The sequence below is a fragment of the Penicillium manginii genome, assembly GCF_028828005.1.
Source record: "Penicillium manginii strain IBT 31320 chromosome Unknown utg000005l:1.0-5665137.0:1.0-5668048.0, whole genome shotgun sequence".
NCBI lineage: Eukaryota > Fungi > Ascomycota > Eurotiomycetes > Eurotiales > Aspergillaceae > Penicillium > Penicillium manginii.
The window spans coordinates 1,568,956-1,587,144 of record NW_026643106.1 but is presented as its reverse complement, the minus strand read 5'-3'; the positions used below and the strand labels follow the sequence as shown (position 1 = coordinate 1,587,144).

General features: G+C 49.9%; 6 protein-coding genes across 6 annotated transcripts; 4 read left to right on the top strand and 2 right to left on the bottom strand.

Moving 5' to 3' along the window:
* Positions 1-185: 185 nt before the first annotated feature.
* N7533_006968 (uncharacterized protein) lies at positions 186-3,895 on the top strand (the record flags this gene model as incomplete). Its single annotated transcript, XM_057103618.1, has 4 exons — positions 186-2,210; positions 2,262-2,939; positions 2,992-3,216; positions 3,311-3,895. 4 exons carry the CDS (start codon positions 186-188, stop codon positions 3,893-3,895), a joined length of 3,513 nt encoding a protein of 1,170 aa, XP_056958575.1.
* A 591-nt stretch (positions 3,896-4,486) lies between these two features.
* N7533_006967 (putative ATP-dependent Clp protease) lies at positions 4,487-6,394 on the bottom strand (the record flags this gene model as incomplete). Its single annotated transcript, XM_057103617.1, has 2 exons — positions 4,487-5,883; positions 5,956-6,394. The coding sequence occupies 2 exons, from the start codon at positions 6,392-6,394 to the stop codon at positions 4,487-4,489; spliced, it is 1,836 nt and encodes a 611-aa protein (XP_056958574.1).
* An 895-nt stretch (positions 6,395-7,289) lies between these two features.
* N7533_006966 (FAD-dependent oxidoreductase) lies at positions 7,290-9,147 on the top strand (the record flags this gene model as incomplete). Its single annotated transcript, XM_057103616.1, has 2 exons — positions 7,290-8,090; positions 8,146-9,147. The coding sequence occupies 2 exons, from the start codon at positions 7,290-7,292 to the stop codon at positions 9,145-9,147; spliced, it is 1,803 nt and encodes a 600-aa protein (XP_056958573.1).
* A 516-nt stretch (positions 9,148-9,663) lies between these two features.
* N7533_006965 (FAM207/SLX9 family protein) lies at positions 9,664-10,143 on the bottom strand (the record flags this gene model as incomplete). The annotated part of the gene is made up of 1 exon (XM_057103615.1): positions 9,664-10,143. One exon carries the CDS (start codon positions 10,141-10,143, stop codon positions 9,664-9,666), a length of 480 nt encoding a protein of 159 aa, XP_056958572.1.
* A 586-nt stretch (positions 10,144-10,729) lies between these two features.
* Positions 10,730-12,191, top strand: N7533_006964 (glycerol-3-phosphate dehydrogenase family protein; the record flags this gene model as incomplete). The annotated part of the gene is made up of 3 exons (XM_057103614.1): positions 10,730-10,791; positions 10,968-12,079; positions 12,136-12,191. 3 exons carry the CDS (start codon positions 10,730-10,732, stop codon positions 12,189-12,191), a joined length of 1,230 nt encoding a protein of 409 aa, XP_056958571.1.
* Positions 12,192-12,801: 610 nt separating this feature from the next.
* Positions 12,802-17,757, top strand: N7533_006963 (putative glycogen debranching enzyme Gdb1; the record flags this gene model as incomplete). Its single annotated transcript, XM_057103613.1, has 4 exons — positions 12,802-12,833; positions 12,923-13,246; positions 13,312-17,629; positions 17,689-17,757. 4 exons carry the CDS (start codon positions 12,802-12,804, stop codon positions 17,755-17,757), a joined length of 4,743 nt encoding a protein of 1,580 aa, XP_056958570.1.
* Positions 17,758-18,189: the final 432 nt, after the last annotated feature.

Below are 18,189 nucleotides of genomic sequence, written 5' to 3'. Positions count from 1 at the left end.
CAAGGAATCCTTCAAGATTACATAATTGTGGCTAAAGGCTGGTCACCTTACTTTTCCTCTTACTCGCAGAAACGCAACACTTCAACAAAGACTGCATCGCCAAGGTCCCAGCACCTCTGCATCCAAATCCCACGTGCATGAGAATGGCTTCTTCAACTGGATCGGGCTAGCAGAAGACTCAAACCATGGCATCTGACGTTGAGATGGGAGATGCCGGCCCTGACCAGCATTCAGATGATCGCTCTCTACTATCAACGCCCGTCAGTTCGGCAGCCTCGGAGTATGATGTTGAAGAAATTCTGGCCGAGAGGAAAGTTCGCGGAAAAACAGAGTATCTTATCAAATGGCTGGGATACATAGAGGAACGGTCTGACTGGGAGCCCGAGGAAAATTTGAACTCGCCAGAGATACTTGCCAGCTGGGCTCGGAAAAAGGCCGACATCAAAGCAAAGAAAAAACCCCCTTTCGATGTTAAAGGCCTTGAGGCAAGGATCAAACAAATCGCTGAGAAAACGAAGGAGCGCAAGAAAGTTCGGCAAGCTCGCCGGATTGAAAGGAATATGAGACTAAAAAGCATCATCATATTCTCTGATGACGAGAACTCAAATCACAGTGCGCTGGAGCCGCAAGGCGGCGGAGATGGCGATGATATTGATGACTTGTTTGTTGTCACCAGCATCAACAATTCAGAAGATTTATCTAGCCAGTCCCAAACCAAAGGTCTCAATACTACTTCCACCACCTTGGATCATCCCACCACTGGAACGGCCGAAGCTCCCATTAAGCTTACTCAAGCCGCAACCACCGAATCAAAATCTCCTCTCGGTGCTACTCGAGCCTCTCCGGGACGTATACAAGCTACCGCCGGGGCTTCTCAAACTCCCACCCATTCTACCCAGGATCTCCAAGGTAGGCCGAAAGCTTCCCTCGGTGTCCAAGAAACCATTCAACCTGCGGCCGATATTTCTCAATCTCTTCAAAGCTCCACGCAGCCCACCAACCCTCCCAATCCCAAGTCTAAAACATCGCAAGGGGCTGCTCGCAGGACCTCAACTTCGACGAAATCATCGTCGAATGGGATAACAAGGTTCCAAGCCCATCCTCCATCCAACCTTCCTGGGTTCGGAAATGCGAGTCTCGCCCCTGCTGCCAAAAACACGGCTCGTCATGTCAATACTAAATGGTTTGGGCGGGGGTCAAAATGGGGAAGAGATCAAGCTCCAGATGCAAGCGAGCTACAACTTTTGAAGCCATCCGAATTCAGCCCATTGAAGAATCCACAAGGAAACATCCCTCCAATAACCACACAGATCACGAGTGAACAGTCAAGTGGAGTGGGAAATATGACTTCGGGAAATCCTAGCCCTTCAAGGACACGCCCCACCGAGTCACATCAGTTCCCTAAGGACCAACCTACGACGGATAACCCCAAGTCCACTTCTTCGTCACATTCAGACCAACCCCTACAGTATCCCAGAGCCATGGATCCGGATATCGAAGTTCCTCGTCTTTCTGACCAGGTAGTCGGTCGCGATTTCTCTTCTCGGCTCAGCAATCCTTCACGCCCTGTTTCTGATAAATATAGACCTCTTGGGCGATCAACTGCAAGGCGATCAATAAAGGGCTCAAATCGGCCATTTGAAGCTGGCCCGTTGGAAACCCAACCACCGCGAGACTCTTATCGGCCATCAAATGACCTGTGGCCTCTCCAGGGCCCGAATCGATCACGGGGGTATCACAATCGATCCTCATCCCCTCCATCATCGCCATCCCAAAATGCGTCAGCACTAGCTCTTGACTTCCGCCGCCACTCAATGATTTCTAGAATCCCCACCTCGGGGGCTCACACCAAATCAAATCCGATTAATTCCAGATATAGGTCCTCGCCAACTGCAGTTATACCGGTTCATGCGCTCAATAAAACTGAAACCCTCGAAGAAGAAATATTGCGAATGCCAGTCGGCATACCGACCCAAGATTCAATTGGTCTATGGCTGCGTCCTTTCGGTCACTTCTGGAATCCAGGAGAGGTCTATGCACACGTGTTCTATGGGCCTGACAAGATACCTGTCGGTGCAGTCAGAGTATGCGGCATGTCTTTTGAGGTAAAGAGGGAACTCCTCAGTTCCAAGGCGGGAAAGAGCAATCGGTTTGAAATGTGGTTCAAGGATCTATGCAATGGGGATCAATACGCCGAACTATGTCAAAGGGTAATAGTATAATTTCCAAAGCACCTGATACAGAAACTAATATCCATCCAGGCTTCAAGAAATTCTGCCTTCGGCAACTGTTGGATGGAAGGTTTTCAGGATACCAACCCCCAACTCCTTCGCATGGCTCATCATCTACGTCGGAAAAATGTCATGGCCATTTTTTACCCTCAAGATCCCAAGGGAGATGTTTGGCTTGCGTTCTCTCGCGCGTCTCCCGACTACAGCTTTCTCGATCTCGAGTCGGATTCTAAAAGGGTTCCAAGTGGCACACCTCTTCTCTTGTCTGTGCGTGCGGCGTTACCTCCATTGTCTTCACTGCCAGTCTTTGAAGATACGCCGAGCGATATGGGTGCGCTCATTTCTGATGATCCTTTCGCTGGAATCGAGGAAGCCACCAATTCTACGCCTCATATTCAACCAGGCGCAGCTCTACCCCAAGGTCATGAAATCGGTGCCATGGATGCTTCTATGTTGACCGACCAAGCGAAAGAAGGAATTGTCAAAAGCTTCTTTGCATCCATCCTCAAAACCAGCATTAGTGACTTGAACAGGCTAAGCGATTCTTCGATAGCGGAGAATTTCTTTCTTTCCTTTCCTCCGGAAGAGGAAGAAGAATTTCAGATCATGCACAGATGGCTGTCCTTGAATAATATGACCGTCTACTCTAATCGAGACAAGAATGGCTGGTCTAGGTTTATGGACAATAGCAAACGTGGCGTTGTCGTTGTACGTTATCCTTGCGGTTGTGCTCTTCAGATGGTTTGCTAAAACATATTAGTTTCATGAGTCTTTCTCCGAAATCCACTCGCAATGCCCAGGAATTAGCAAAATCATGATGGGCGAAGTTTCCAACTTCTGGAGTGTCCGTCTGTATCAGAAACTTGAGTGGGCGGACCCTCATGGCCTTTGCACAAATGACCATTTCCAACCCCTCTTCCCCAAAGGGGGCTTGATCCTACTTGCGGAGGACATCTTCCAAGATCTGAGAAAAATTAATATTCTGGTATACTGGTTTCTCCATTTCCCTCAAAAAAAAAAGTTGGAGGCTTGTCCTTCCCCCAGACGCCTGGAAACTCCTGCAAGAACGCCTTCAGCAGGCAGAAAACGACGAGGAAATCAAATTTTTGTTATCCATTATCGTCTCAATCAAGAAAATCAATTCGATTGACGACTATTTTCAGGAAGAAAGCCTACGAGCCAGCCAGATTCATGAACCGAACAGCAACGTTGTTTCTCTTTCCGTGGCGGGTTATGGTTCCCGCTCTGAGGATGACTGCCCGGTGGTCCTGAAGGGCCTCTCACAGCAAGAGCGAGATATGGACCATGTAGCCGAAGCGTTTGCAGGCTGGGCACTGACGAAGTCAGCGTGTTTTCGAAGAATGATCATTATTTCATCTGTTCAATCAAACCCTCTACGAGACCGCTGGCGAAGTTGGAGCCATATCATTCTCATGGATTCTGATGATTTTTTTGCAAAATTCAAAGTTCGCGAGAATGTGATCATGGAAAACCTTCTTAAAGAAAGGCGATCAAACCAAGCCGTCAATTCCCCTGCAGAAATCACTCCAGGTACCCCAGCAACCCCAGCAGATCCTCCAGTCGGTGATCCTCCAGTCGGTGCCGATCCGAGCGACCCCTGGAAGTGGCCCTCTGAATTTCGCCAATCCGGCTCATACAGATAATGTAAGAGGGTTCACTCAATCTATGTCCAGTCTCTATTCCAAGCAAGCTAAACGCCTGTCCGCGTTTTTTTCTTTCTTGCCGCCCCATTTTTCTAGCATCAGACTAGTTTATTTGACGACCTAATGAAGTTCACATGACAAAATCGATGAAGTTCCTATTAATCCAAGAACGACCTAGATACGTAATAAAAATGTATTGTTCTGCCAGCGGATCGAGGTATATCAGAGCAACAAGGTGTACTACATAGTAATTACTTAGATCTTCCAGAAGTTCTACTACTACTACTACTACCTACCTACCTACCTACCTACTTGCTCAAAATATTCCCACGCTCATGGACGGATGGCTGTCGCGCGCCCATTCAATATGAATTCCGAGTCATCGTCAACCTAATATCTCAAGATACATCAACAATATTCAAAAAAAATACAATTTCGGTTTAGAGTCATGTTCGAAATTTACAGTTTATCCAAGCTGGATTCGATTGCCGGATAAAGCTCATAAAAGATAAGCTAAGCCGCTCAGAATACCGCATGTCGTCAAAGGAGAAAAAGGCCCCACGGGGCAAGAGTGCGGAGAGAAATATAAAGTTAAACATGAGCCCGCTTCCGATACTCCTGGAAATTTGCTGCATATTCAAAGCCATCATCGCCATCCAGTTTTTCCTTTTTCTGCTTGGGTTTCTTGTCAGAGCCTGTCTTCTCCTCCCATTTACTTTCTTCGGCAGATATCATTGCGTGAAATTTGCCACCTTGGCCGCGGGCGAGGTAGATCGGTTTCTCTTTGCGATCAGCCACCGCTTCGGTCACGAGAACAAACTTGACGCTTGAGCCAGGTGCTTCAAACATGGGGTCGCTAAGGATGGTCTCCATTTCGGTGCGTAGGGCTCGGGCGCCAGTTCCCATCGTGAAGCCATTTGCTGCGATCTTATGTAACGCGGGTGTAGTAAATCGCAACTCGATGCCGGAAAGTGAGAAGAGGGTAGTATACTGGGCCAGCAGGGAGTTGCGGGGCTCGGTGAGAATACGCATAAGCAAGGGTTGGGTCAATGTTGACAATGCAGCGGTGACGGGGATCCGCCCAATGAGCTCGGGAATAAACCCATAGGTTTGTAAGTCTGTAGGGTTCAAAAGGTCCAATGCGTTGAAATAGTTGGGCTCACTTCCTAGTCCAGAAGGAGATGCGGATGTGAAGAATGGGAGATGCTTCTTGTATAGTGCCTCCTCCTCGGAGCCTGGGAGAATCGGGAGAGGTTCTGTTGAGGAGGATGCGGATGGGCCTGGACGGTCGCTTGGACTTGGTGCTGCTCGAACAGGCTGACCAAATCCCATTGAGCCTTTGGATATCCGATCCATTACCACTTTGTGTAAACCCACGAAGGCGCCCGAGAAGATGAAGAGGATGTTGTCTGTGCGCACATTATAAACTTCCCCTTTGGCAGGTTGGTTATTGTGAGGCTGGAATGGCGTGTTCCCCAGAGGGCTGTTGGATGGATAGGAATTGGGCGGACTTGTCGAGCGAGGGTTCTTTTCTGGCTTTGCCTGAACTTGGACAGTTGTACCTTCGATAATCTTCAAGAGCGCCTGTTGCACTCCTTCCCCGCCAACATCTTTTCCATGACTCACTTTAGCGGCGGCAATTTTATCGATTTCGTCTAGAACAATAATACCGCGCTCGGCTTGTCCAACATCATAGTTCGCAGCTGCCAGCAGCCGGTGCACACACGTCTCGGCATCTTCACCAATGTAACCAGCTTGTGTAAACGGAGTACAGTCAGATATACTGAAGGGAACCGACAACACTCGAGCAAGTGTTTTGGCCATAAGAGTCTTTCCAACGCCCGATGGACCAAGAAGCAAAATATTGGACTTGTCTAGTTGGAGTGGCGAGTTGTCCACTAGTTCACCCCGATCCAGAGGTGTCGTCGCTTGGCGGGATTTGGGGGTCGATGGAAGACCAACAGTACGCTGTTGGCCAGGGAAATCATCTGTATCGCAAATTAAGAGTCAGTCAAGCCATATTATTGAGCAGGCCGGCGACCAATGTCGCAGCAACATACCCTCTAAGGGATGACTTTCAAAAGCCTCCCTCCGTTGACGCTTCGCCTGGAGCTCTTCTGCTTCTTCCTCTCGCCTTTGAAGCTCTTGTACCCTCTGGTAATGATTATAGACTGCCACACTTAACACTTTCTTCGCGCGATCCTGTCCCACCACAAATTGGTCGAGATACTGCTTGAGGACCCTAGGTGTAATGCGGGGAGCGCCAAAGGCCGGTGTCGAAGCCAACGGCCCGGTCGTCGGAAGACCAGGCTCATAGCTACCAGTAAATGGCTGGCTTGTAAAGTCCGACCTATTGAATTGGGAGGCGGTTGGGAAACTTGTTGAGGAGCTGGTGAGGAGGCGCCTTTGGCCGAGGGATAGTGGCCGACATCGGTGTGATCGTACAGCCTCCCGACGAATCAAGGCTAATGCCTGACGGTGAGAAGGCCGCCACAGCATGTCCTGAAGACTGCAGAGGAAATATTGAGTTTATAGGGTAATGGACAAGAAATATGCCGTAAAGGATGAGTTGGAGACGAGGAAGCGATGGGATCAGATAGGGAGCTTTCCCCGCAGGAGTCATGCGATTAGGATGGGAATGGGGCTGGGGTGGGGCTCCCTACTTGATGGTGCCCTGCCCACTCGGCACGTTCGGCGTTTGGCATTCTACACAGCAGCTGCGGTGAAGTATTCTCTTTGCGAATGATTTCCCGACTCTTTATCGAGATCATTTCCTGTGACGATGAAGCCCTTTTCCTTCATTCCTTGGGCCCTATTTACCTCAAATTACGCCAAGAAGTTTCTCGACACCAGTACTACTACCCTAAGGTATAGGACTGTACAATCACCGGGGGTAATCTTGCACAAAATTACGCAAGGATCGGCGCTCCTGATACAAACTGGTTCATCTTTTATTGTGCGGTCCTCATATCGTCCAAACATTACTTCATTCTAGAACCCCTCTATCAGATTGCCTAATTGGGTCAATTTCGCGAGGTCTCCTTTTGTGTTTGGGCGCTGATGTCATCCAATCCACTAATACGAACCCGATCTGCAGTGATAAGCCTTGAAAGCATTGTTCGTCTCAATGCGGTAATCTCGTATACCTATTTCCCTGGAAGCTTTGCATTGGTAGAATGAACTCGTATACCTAGGTGTGCCCAGGTGGCAAGTCTGCTTGCGCCTGGCAAAAGCACTGCCCCCAAGGCCGAATGTACTAAGTACCTAGTACATGGGTACTAACTAGTACTGGTATATATTCCTAGCGGGTTGGCACATGAGGGGCTCGATGGACCTGAAAAACGTTTGACAATGCCAGTACTATCATAGAAATATTAACAAACTCATTTTCAACATGATTTTCTACTGGAAATTTCTCTACCACTCTTTCTTACTATCTGCGACTGCCATTGTGGTGCCGCAGCCTCAATATTCAAGTTGTCGATGTCGACCTCATGAAAACTGCTGGCCCACGCAGCAGCAATGGTCGACGCTAAACGACACGATCCAGGGCAACTTGGTAGCCGTTCGGCCCGTTGCATCGGTCTGTCATGCCATGGAATACGATGCAAAGGCATGCAATGCAACGACTGAGCTTTGGACAAACTCTGTCTGGCGTTCAGCCCAGCCAGGCGCTGGACAGTGGGAGAACTGGGAGGCATGGCCTGAGCACCATGAAACATGCTATATCGAATCGCCCCAGAGCAGCAGATGTGGACAGGGTCGCATCTCCTTATACTCAGCCAAGGCTCAGACTAAATATCATATTCAGAAAGCCGTTCTGTTTGCGAAATCCCACAACCTAAGGCTTGCTATCAAAAATACGGGCCACGATTTTCTGGGCCGGTCGACGGCGCCAGAGTCATTGCAGATTTTGACGCACGCAATGAAGGACATCAAATTGGTGGACGACTTCATTCCTAAGGGTGCCCCCGATGGCAAAAATGAAGGTCCCGCAGTGATCATGTCGGCCGGCGTGCAGTTGCCCGAGCTGTATCTTGCGGTTGCAAAGCACAATCGAACTGTGATTGCGGGATCTTCGCATACCGTCGGTGCTGCCGGAGGATATATACAAGGAGGTGGGCATAGTCCATTTGGCGCCTGGAAGGGCCTGGCATCAGACAATGCACTCGAATTTGAGGTTGTGACTGCCAATGTGAGTGGGCCGTGACCTATCAAAAAAACCGAAGTAGATCTAACCGTTTGCATAGGGTTCTATCGTCACCGCGAACTCATATAAAAACTCGGATCTTTTCTGGGCCTTGCGGGGTGGAGGTGGAGGAACATTCGGCGTCGTGACAAGTGCCACTGTTCGCACACGGAAGTACCAGTCGTTGTATACAACCTCAACATCACCACCACGGGGGGGTGATCCCCGGTTCTGGCATGCCTTCAGTGCATTCCATGCGGCTCTCCCATCTCTCAATGATGCTCGGGGCTCGGGCTACTATTTTGGATTCCCCAATTTACCTATTGATCAGAATACCACGGTGTCCACCATTATTTCTTTGCTCATGTTCCCAGAGAAGACGGACGTGGACGAGGTCGCCAAGTTATACGAGCCATTGAAGACCAAGCTCAAGAAAATCGGAGGTGTCAAGGTTGATTCTATGCCGGTTCCGTTCCCAAGTGTCAACTCAACGATCTTTACAATGCTCCTTTCCGGGTCAGACGCCGATAGTACCGGAAGCCTTAGCGCCTTGCTCGTCTCACGATTGTTCTCCAAGGATTTGATGCTATCAGATGGGGGTCCAGAACGACTGGCAAAGGCCTGGAAGAGCATCCGTTGGGATCCATTCTCTTCGTTCACTGGGCATGTGGTAGCCGGTCCCGCTGTTGCTACTAATAAGGATATCGACAGTGCAGTCAACCCAGCATGGCGGAAGACAGTCTCACACATGTTATTTGGCAGAGGTTGGAAGGCAAATACCACCTTGGCGCAGAAGAAGGCCATGATCAAGAATATGACCGATGTAGAGATCCCAATCCTACGGTCTGTCGAAGGAGAGGACCAGATGGGCGCCTACGTGAACGAGGCGAATGGCTATGAACCTGGGTTTCAGAAAGCATTTTGGGGTGAGAATTACCTTCGCCTGTACAAGATAAAGCAGAAATGGGACCCAAAGGGCTTGTTCATTTCTCGCAAGGGTGTTGGCAGCGAGGACTGGGACGATGCTGGACTGTGCAGGGTCATGGCCTATGATAGCACCTAGGCACGTGGGATTTTTAGAGTTGGACAAGAATATTGTGAGATCTAACTCAAATATGGTCTTTATGATGTATTTTCTTTGATCTCTAGTTTATTTTCTGAAGAATCTTATTTTGATACGACTTGACAGAAAGAAGATGGCACTTTGATATCGAATTTCATTTAATTTGTTTATTGACCCTAGGGCACGGGTGCTCATATGGTTGTTCTATAGCCCGGAGGTGTTCCCCGCCGGCGCAGGGAGTTCAATTTGAGTTGTTGACTAGCAAGGTATGACCGGTTCAGAGAATGTGATATCACTGGGTCCGTTTCCAGGACACCTTCAATTTTCACACAGCCTGTCTGACCGGCAGCCTCGAGACTGGGACCGGGCCTGTCTGCCGTCTCATAAATTGTGGCCCACTTGGTAGTTCTTAGTCGTCTACCATCTCGGGTCGTGGATGTCGTGCCAGTTTTGGGGGGGGGGTTTCAGGTGTATGCGGTTGAACCTGAAGTTTATGCATATTCCTTCACGGTTGCATCATTGATTCGCCTTGAAGACGGGTTGTTGTTCCATTGTTTGAGAGATGAAATTTCGTAGTGCTGACCATCGGCTTGCAGTAGGATTGGCATCGGCAGTAGTGTTTTCAGCTGTTGGTTCGGATTGAGTTGGTAGAGTGGACATTTGTGCCATGTTTTTTGCAAATCGGTCTCGCTCAACCCTCTCCAGCTTCTCCCGACGCTTCATGGCACCAGGTTTATGACGAAGGGTATTTTGTTTGATGATATTAACTTGACTGACAGCATCGTGGGAATCATCTGCGGCATCTGGGAGGGCATCGGCGAGGGATTCGAGGTTGGCGACCAATTTTTTCGAGGCACGTCGGCGTTTCGGAGTTTTGCTGGAACTCTTTGCGATTTTGGACATGAGAGTCGCACGCTTAATCTGACGCTTATCTCTCTTGCTGGTTCGGAAATCATCCCCGGACGGGGCAGGTCTGCCCGCGATCTTTGCCTTCATGATGATGGACGAGAAAGAACCGGACGAAGGGAGTTGAAAAGGTGGAGCATAAGACAACACTTGGAGATACCTAAGGTACACACATGTGAGGATCAGCACGGAAAATTGGTAAGTGCAACGTGACCGCCTTCCTCTTTGACTCACCCTGCTTTAATTTTGGACCGACTTCGCACCGACTTCACACGGGAAATGCGCTTTAGCACTGTTGGACTTGTCCAAAAGAATCCAAAAGATAGTCGCTGTGACGTGACCCCCGATCCACATGGTCGGGTGAACCCTCTGCCTTCACCGGTGACATCAGAAATAACGCTCTCTTTCCAATTGTTGTGATTCCGATCTTTGTTCCTGTCGCTCCTCATTGGAGGACCTGCCGTGAATGTTCTCCTCCCGCCTTTCTCGTGTCTGTTTTGGCTCTCGTTACAGATCCGCGCTGCCTCGGTCGCCGCTAGCCACCCGGTTCCAGACTCTTTTGCCCCGGTTGCCCCCGTCGCCGCTGGCATCGCCGTCGGCTTCCCTAGCGTCCTTTAAATCTGCTCTCCCCGCCAGACCTTCCCCGTGCAGATCATTTTCATCCTCTATCGCAAACATGGGTTCCCTCGCTCCTTACCAGCGCAAGCACAAGATCACCGTCGTCGGCTCCGGTAACTGGTATGCTCTTCATATTTTTTTTTTACTGTTTTTGTTTCCTGGTTCCCGGTTTATGTTGTCTGCTTTTTTTTTGAACCCCTGGTTGCGACTCCCGCGCATTGGCCTACCATCTTCTCCCATGCCCTGCTGCTCTTCCGTTGGGATCGTTGAGACTAATGTTGGGATCTCACTGGCAGGGGCTGCGCCATCGCCAAAATCGTCGCCGAGAATGCCGCTAGCAACCCGGACATCTTTGAGGAGAAGGTAGAGATGTGGGTGTTTGAGGAGAATGTTGAGATCCCAAAGGACTCGCCAAACTTCAACCCCGCGAACCCCGGACCCCAGAAGTTGACCGAAGTGATCAACCGGGCCCACGAGAACGTCAAGTATCTGCCTGGCATTAGACTTCCCACCAATCTGCATGCCAACCCGTCCCTGGAGGACGCGGTCAAGGACAGCACCATCCTCGTTTTCAACCTCCCCCACCAGTTTATCCTCAAGACCTGTGAATCCATTAAGGGTAAGATACTGCCCTATGCCCGTGGTATCTCTTGTATCAAGGGCGTCGATGTCAACGAGCACGGCATCAACCTGTTCTCCGAGACCATCGGTAAGATCCTCGGCATCTACTGCGGTGCCCTGTCCGGCGCAAACATTGCCAACGAGGTGGCCAAGGAGAAGTGGTCCGAAACCACTGTCGCCTACGACCCTCCCCACCTGGACTCCAAGGCCCCTTCGCCCTCGGGCTCACAAGTAAACCTGGTGGAGTTTGAGCACAAGGACGTCTCGGGCAACTTTTCCAACGTCAAGCTACAAGCGCTGCCTTCGGACTACCCGCCCGTTGACCATAGCATCCTGAAGTCTCTCTTCCACCGCCCCTACTTCCATGTTCGGGTCGTGAATGATGTCGCTGGCGTTTCCATCAGTGGTGCTCTGAAGAACGTTGTCGCGCTGGCCGCTGGCTTCGTTGTGGGCATGGGCTGGGGTGATAACGCCAAGGCTGCCGTGATGCGCGTGGGACTGATGGAGATGGTTCGATTTGGTGACAAGTTTTTCGGAGCTACCATTGACCAGCGGACATTTACCGATGAGAGTGCAGGTGTCGCCGATTTGATTACCAGCTCCAGCGGTGGCCGTAACTTCCGTTGCGCCAAGTACAGTGTTGAACGCAATCAGTCTATTGAGCAGATCGAAAAGGATGAGCTCAATGGCCAGTCGCTGCAAGGTACCCTCACAGCTGTCGAGGTCAACAGCTTCTTGAAGAAGCAGGGCCAAGAGGAGGACTTCCCTCTTTTTACTGCTGTCTACCGTCAGTCTTTTCCCCTCTTGTATCGACAAGCTATTTATACTGACAATTTTTGATAGGCATTCTGCAAGGAACTATGCAGGTCTCAGAGATTCCTTCATATATTGAGCGGTAAATGATTTCTCATGGCGTCCCTTTTTCTTCGTATATTGTTTGTTAAAATTGTGATTCCTTTTGACAGCCCTCCGGTGACGCGTGCCCCGACTTCTACTTCTACTTCTACTTCTACTTCTACTCAGGATGGTGAGGATGATGGTTCTCGGTTCGCAGCTCGGCTTTGATTACGAACTTTCTTTTTTTGGGAACGGGGTTAAGCATGGATTTTAGATAGATTTACGACTGTACTTATGCATCGAAACGAATTGGATATTACTGTTACTACTACTACTACTACTTCTAGTGCGTGCATTTCCTTGGCATGTTCATTTCACTTCCTTGGTCTCGGCGGCCCGAGCTCCCAAGGTTTGCTGGCATGTCCCTGTCCCTGTCAGAGCTGCAGAACCATGAAACCGTGGAAGTTGTAGCTAATAAGAATTGACATAAGAATGGCCACTGCTAACTAAAACTATAACTATACCTATACCTTTGCCTATCGGCATACCCATAGCCATACCCTTAATTTCTAGATCTAATAACTGGAAATAAAATAAGATAAAATAAAATAACTACCGAATAGTGGGGATTGGTCTCGACTCGGCGCTAAAAAATACCTGGCCAGGGCCCAAATGCATGATGTCATCTGGCGCGACAACGGCTGGTGAGGGGGAAGCACCCAGCTCCCTCTTGTCCTCTGCAACCTCTTCTCACGGCCTTTTCCCAGGCCATTCACTCGCTGGAAACTTTCAGCGATCCACGAGGTAGTGCTCTCCGACTGTTCCGCGCTGTGTCGTTTCGACAACCAGCTCCAGTCCTGATTGTCGCTGAATTTCGACCATTCCACGACGATCATCATGGCCCCCCCCCAAGTCACGTCTATCTCTTGCCATTGAAGGATGACGGCTCACCCGATGTACCTGGAGGATACATTTATCTTCCTCCCCCGACTGATGAAGGCTACCTCCTTCGTTTCATCATCGAGGGAACCAGCTCCATCTGCCGGCATGGAAGCCTGTGGGTCAACCTTCCCGAAGAGGGGAAGGACTTTGATCGCCATTCATTCCGTGAATTTAGGTATAGATAATCTCTCCCCGTATTTTAAGAAATACACGAAGAGAAAACATACTGATTGACTGTAGACTGCAGCCGAATTTCAACCAGAACATTCAAATTGACATCCCAGTGACGCGTGCAGGTGCTTTTGCCTACTACACTACATTCTATCCACTGCCAGAGTTCTCGGTCGAAGATGTCCCCGCTCCAGAGCCCACTGAAACTCCGCTTCACTACATAGACGTCTCGCCGAGACTGGCTGTCCAAGGCAAGGATCTGCCACTGAATGCTCTGTCCATCTTTTCGGTGATCTCCAAATTCATGGGCCAGTACCCAGCCGACTGGGATAAGCATTTGAATGGAATCAGCCAACGGAATTACAACATGGTCCACTTCACGCCTCTAATGGAGCGTGGTTCATCTAATTCTCCCTACAGCATTTTCGATCAGCTATCATTTGATCCTGCTTTCTTCCCCAATGGGGAGGCCGATGTGGCATCACTTGTCTCACGGATGGAGAAGGAGTACGGACTATTAACGCTTACAGACGTTGTTTGGAATCACACAGCTCACAACAGCAAATGGCTAGAGGAACACCCCGAAGCAGGCTACAGTGTGGCGACCGCCCCTTGGTTGGAATCTGCGCTCGAGTTGGATACTGCCCTATTGAAATTCGGCGATGATCTTGAAAGTCTTGGGCTACCGACGGAATTCAACACTGCCGAAGAACTAACGGCTGTAATGAAGGTCCTTCGTAAACAGGCTATCGACGGGATTCGACTATGGGAATTTTATGCTATCGATGTCAAGGCCGATACCAAGAAGATCTTGGATGCCTGGACTACCGGAAATGTGGACCGGACCAGCCTGGAGCATTCTGATGTGCAACTATTCAAGGACTTACCGCCCAAGAAGCAAGCGCTGACAATTCGCGAACTCGGTATCCCGAACTCGAAGCAGGTTCTTGGACGATTTGGACGTTCCGTGGATGCGGCATTTGGTGCGGCTTTGCTCACAGTCCTTCACGGCGAGTACAACCAAGCCGGTTCGAACGTTGATGAAGTCGGATCCTCCTTGTCGAAGATCCTCGACGCGGTCAACCTACCCCTCTACGAGGAATATGACGCGGATGTTGCTGATATTATGGACCAACTGTTTAACCGCATCAAGTACCTCCGAATCGATGACCACGGCCCTAAAATGGGACCTGTGCACAAAGACAGCCCTCTCATTGAGACCTACTTCACCCGTCTCCCAGAAAACGAGGTCACCAAGCAACACAATCCAAAGTCCCTGGCGCTAGCCAATAACGGATGGATTTGGAATGCCGACGCAATGCGTGATAATGCCGGGCCAGATTCTAAGGCCTACCTTCGTCGTGAGGTCATCGTTTGGGGTGATTGTGTCAAGCTCCGTTATGGAAACTCGCCCAAAGATAACCCATTCCTTTGGGATTTCATGACTCGATATACACGACTTATGGCCAAATACTTCAACGGATTCCGCATTGACAACTGCCACTCGACTCCCCTTGTTGTAGCTGAATACCTGCTTGATGAAGCGCGAAAGGTCCGCCCGGATCTAACGGTATTCGCCGAGCTTTTCACAGGATCTGAAGAGGCCGACTATGTTTTCGTCAAAAGACTCGGAATCAATGCCCTCATCCGGGAGGCGATGCAAGCCTGGAGCACCGCAGAATTGAGCCGTCTGGTTCACCGTCATGGAGGTCGCCCAATTGGTAGCTTCGATGTGGACCTACCATCTGCTGGCAGCTCTCATGCTATTGCGTCTGCGAAGAGCGGAGCTTCAGATGAAACTATCACCCACATTCGGCCGTTGCCCGTTCAGGCCCTCTTCATGGACTGTACCCATGATAATGAAGTGCCGGCCCAGAAGCGTGATGTTAGGGATACCCTTCCCAACGCTGCCCTTGTTTCCATGTGTGCATCTGCCATCGGAAGTGTCATGGGATACGATGAGATCTATCCCAAACTTATTGACCTGGTCCATGAGACTCGGCAATATGCATCTTCGTTCTCCGGGGACCAGGAGCTGAAGGGCGGGGCCGGGGAGGGTGGAATTGGAGGTGTCAAGAAAATACTCAATGATCTTCACACCATGATGGGCGTGGAAGGCTACGATGAGACGCATATTCATCACGACGGGGAATACATCACTGTTCATCGAGTTCATCCTAAGACCCGAAAGGGAGTTTTCCTTATCGCTCATACAGCATTCCCAGGCAATGATAGCGGAGCTGTCTTGGCCCCAACTCATATCAGTGGTACCCAGGCCAAGCACATCGGGTCTTGGGTTCTGGAAGCCGATGCCTCCGATGATGCTAAGGCCAAGGTTCTGTCGGATGATAAACAGCTCAGAGGACTTCCCAGTCATACACGGGATATCGAAGGCACCAAGATTGAAGGCGATAAGGATGATGTGACTGTGGCGGTCTTGGAAACTTTGGTGCCTGGATCTATTGCTTTGTTTGAGACCTGGATTCCCAGCGCCGAGCACGCGGAGGGGCTCGACAATTTTGTTTCGACTGGTGCCGATGAGGCATTCGCGGAGCTAAGCTTGGTCGACTTGAACTTTGCTCTCTATCGCTGTGAGGCTGAGGAGAGAGACTCCAGTGATGGCCAGGACGGTGTCTACAGTATTCCCAACCACGGCCCACTTATCTATGCCGGCCTTCAGGGCTGGTGGAGTGTTCTTGAAGATATCATCAAGTACAATAAGCTCGGTCATCCACTTTGCGATCATCTGCGCGAAGGCCAATGGGCTCTCGACTTCATTATTCAGCGAATGGAAAAGGTCGGGGCCAAGGAAGGTCACACTGCCCTTCATAAGCCTGCTGCTTGGCTGAAGGAGAAATTCGATGCTGTTCGTGGATTGCCAAATTTCCTACTTCCTCGCTATTTCGCCATGATTGTACAGGTTGCATACAATGCAGCTTGGAAGAGCGGCATTCACCACTTCAGTGATCTTGTAAGACACGGCCAGGAGTTCACCCACCAGCTTGCTATGGTTAGCGTTCAGCAAACTGGGTACGTCAATTCGGCCTCTCTATGGCCTACTAAGCAAGTTCCTAGCCTGGCCGCAGGTCTACCTCATTTCGCGGTTGACTGGGCCCGCTGCTGGGGTAGAGATGTTTTCATCTCTATTCGCGGTCTTTTCCTTTGCACAGGACGCTTCGATGATGCCAAGGAGCATATCCTAGCCTTCGCGAGTGTTCTCAAGCACGGCATGATCCCCAACCTTCTCAGCAGCGGAAAGCTGCCCCGTTACAATTCACGGGATTCGGTTTGGTTCTTCCTACAGGCTATCCAGGATTATACCAGCATTGTTCCCGACGGAATCAAGCTTTTGCAAGAAAAGGTCCCCAGGAGGTTCCTCCCATATGATGATACATGGTTCCCGTTTGACGATCCACGCGCCTATTCCAAGAGCCCAACTGTTCTGGAGGTTATCCAAGAAGTGTTCCAACGACATGCCCACGGCATGTCATTCCGTGAATACAATGCTGGGCCTGATCTTGATGTTCAGATGAAAACCGAAGGATTCCAGATTGACGTCAAGGTAGACTGGAACACTGGTATCATTTTTGGTGGCAGCCAGGATAACTGTGGTACGTGGCAAGACAAGATGGGGGAAAGTGAAAAGGCCGGCAACAAGGGCGTACCGGGTACACCGCGTGATGGCGCTTCCATCGAGATTACCGGACTCTCCTACAGTGCCCTCGCATGGGTCGCCAAGCTGAACGAATCGAATGTCTATCCCCATGCGGGAGTTGACATCGGTGAGGGTAAATCCATCACATTCGCTGAATGGGCGAATAAGATCAAGGCAAATTTCGAGCGATGTTACTTCATCCCCGTGAATCCGGCCGAAGACAGCCAATATGATGTGGATGCCAACATCATAAACCGACGAGGCATCTACAAGGATCTCTACAAGTCCGGCAAGCCTTTCGAAGACTACCAGCTTCGAGCCAATTTCCCTATTGCAATGGCTGTAGCACCCGAACTCTTCACCCCCGAGAAGGCCCTGACTGCTTTGTCAATCGCCGATTCTGCCATTGTTGGCCCCGTTGGGATGGCTACCCTGGACCCCTCGGATCTCAACTACCGCCCTAATTACAACAACTCGGAGGACTCCACCGACTTCGCTACTTCAAAGGGCCGCAATTATCACCAGGGCCCTGAGTGGGTCTGGCAGCGTGGCTATTTCCTCCGTGCCCTATTGCACTTCGATCTCCTGCGTCGCAAGACAGCCGATGAACGCATTGAATCTTTCCAACAGGTTACCCGCCGACTGGATGGCTGCAAGAAGGCGCTACGGGAGAGCCCATGGAAGGGCCTGACTGAACTTACTAACAAGAATGGAGAGTATTGCAGTGACTCGGTAAGTTTTTGAAGACTGCTCCAATCTTTGCTCCTCGATACTAATCGCAGTAATTATAGTCCCCCACCCAGGCATGGTCTGCTGGGTGTCTTCTCGATCTTTATTATGATGCTTCCAAACTTTCCTAGATAGTTTTGATGATAGTTAGAGATATGATTACATAGCATGATGAAAGTGTTCTTTTGACGGATATTCCTTTATTGCATCATGGCATCATATAACGGAGCAGCGAAGTACAAGCTGAAACTCACTTCCATGTCTCTAAGAACTCCTTTAGCATTGTCATCTGTACTCGTACAAACTAGTAGTATTGTTTCCGTCGTTTTTACAGAGGTAGATAACAAGCATGACCGAATCATATTTGCTACTCTTTCATATTAAAAAAAAAGTTCAAAACTTTGAAAGAAAATTCGAGAGATCTTGACCGCAGAAGAATAATTGATGAAGCGTTCCTAGTTGTTTTGAGGTATGGCTGTTCCACCGGCGGGATTTATGCGCACAATATCGAGTCGGATGACTAAGCACGTCGTCATCGAACAAAACAAAGGAGCCTCGGAGAT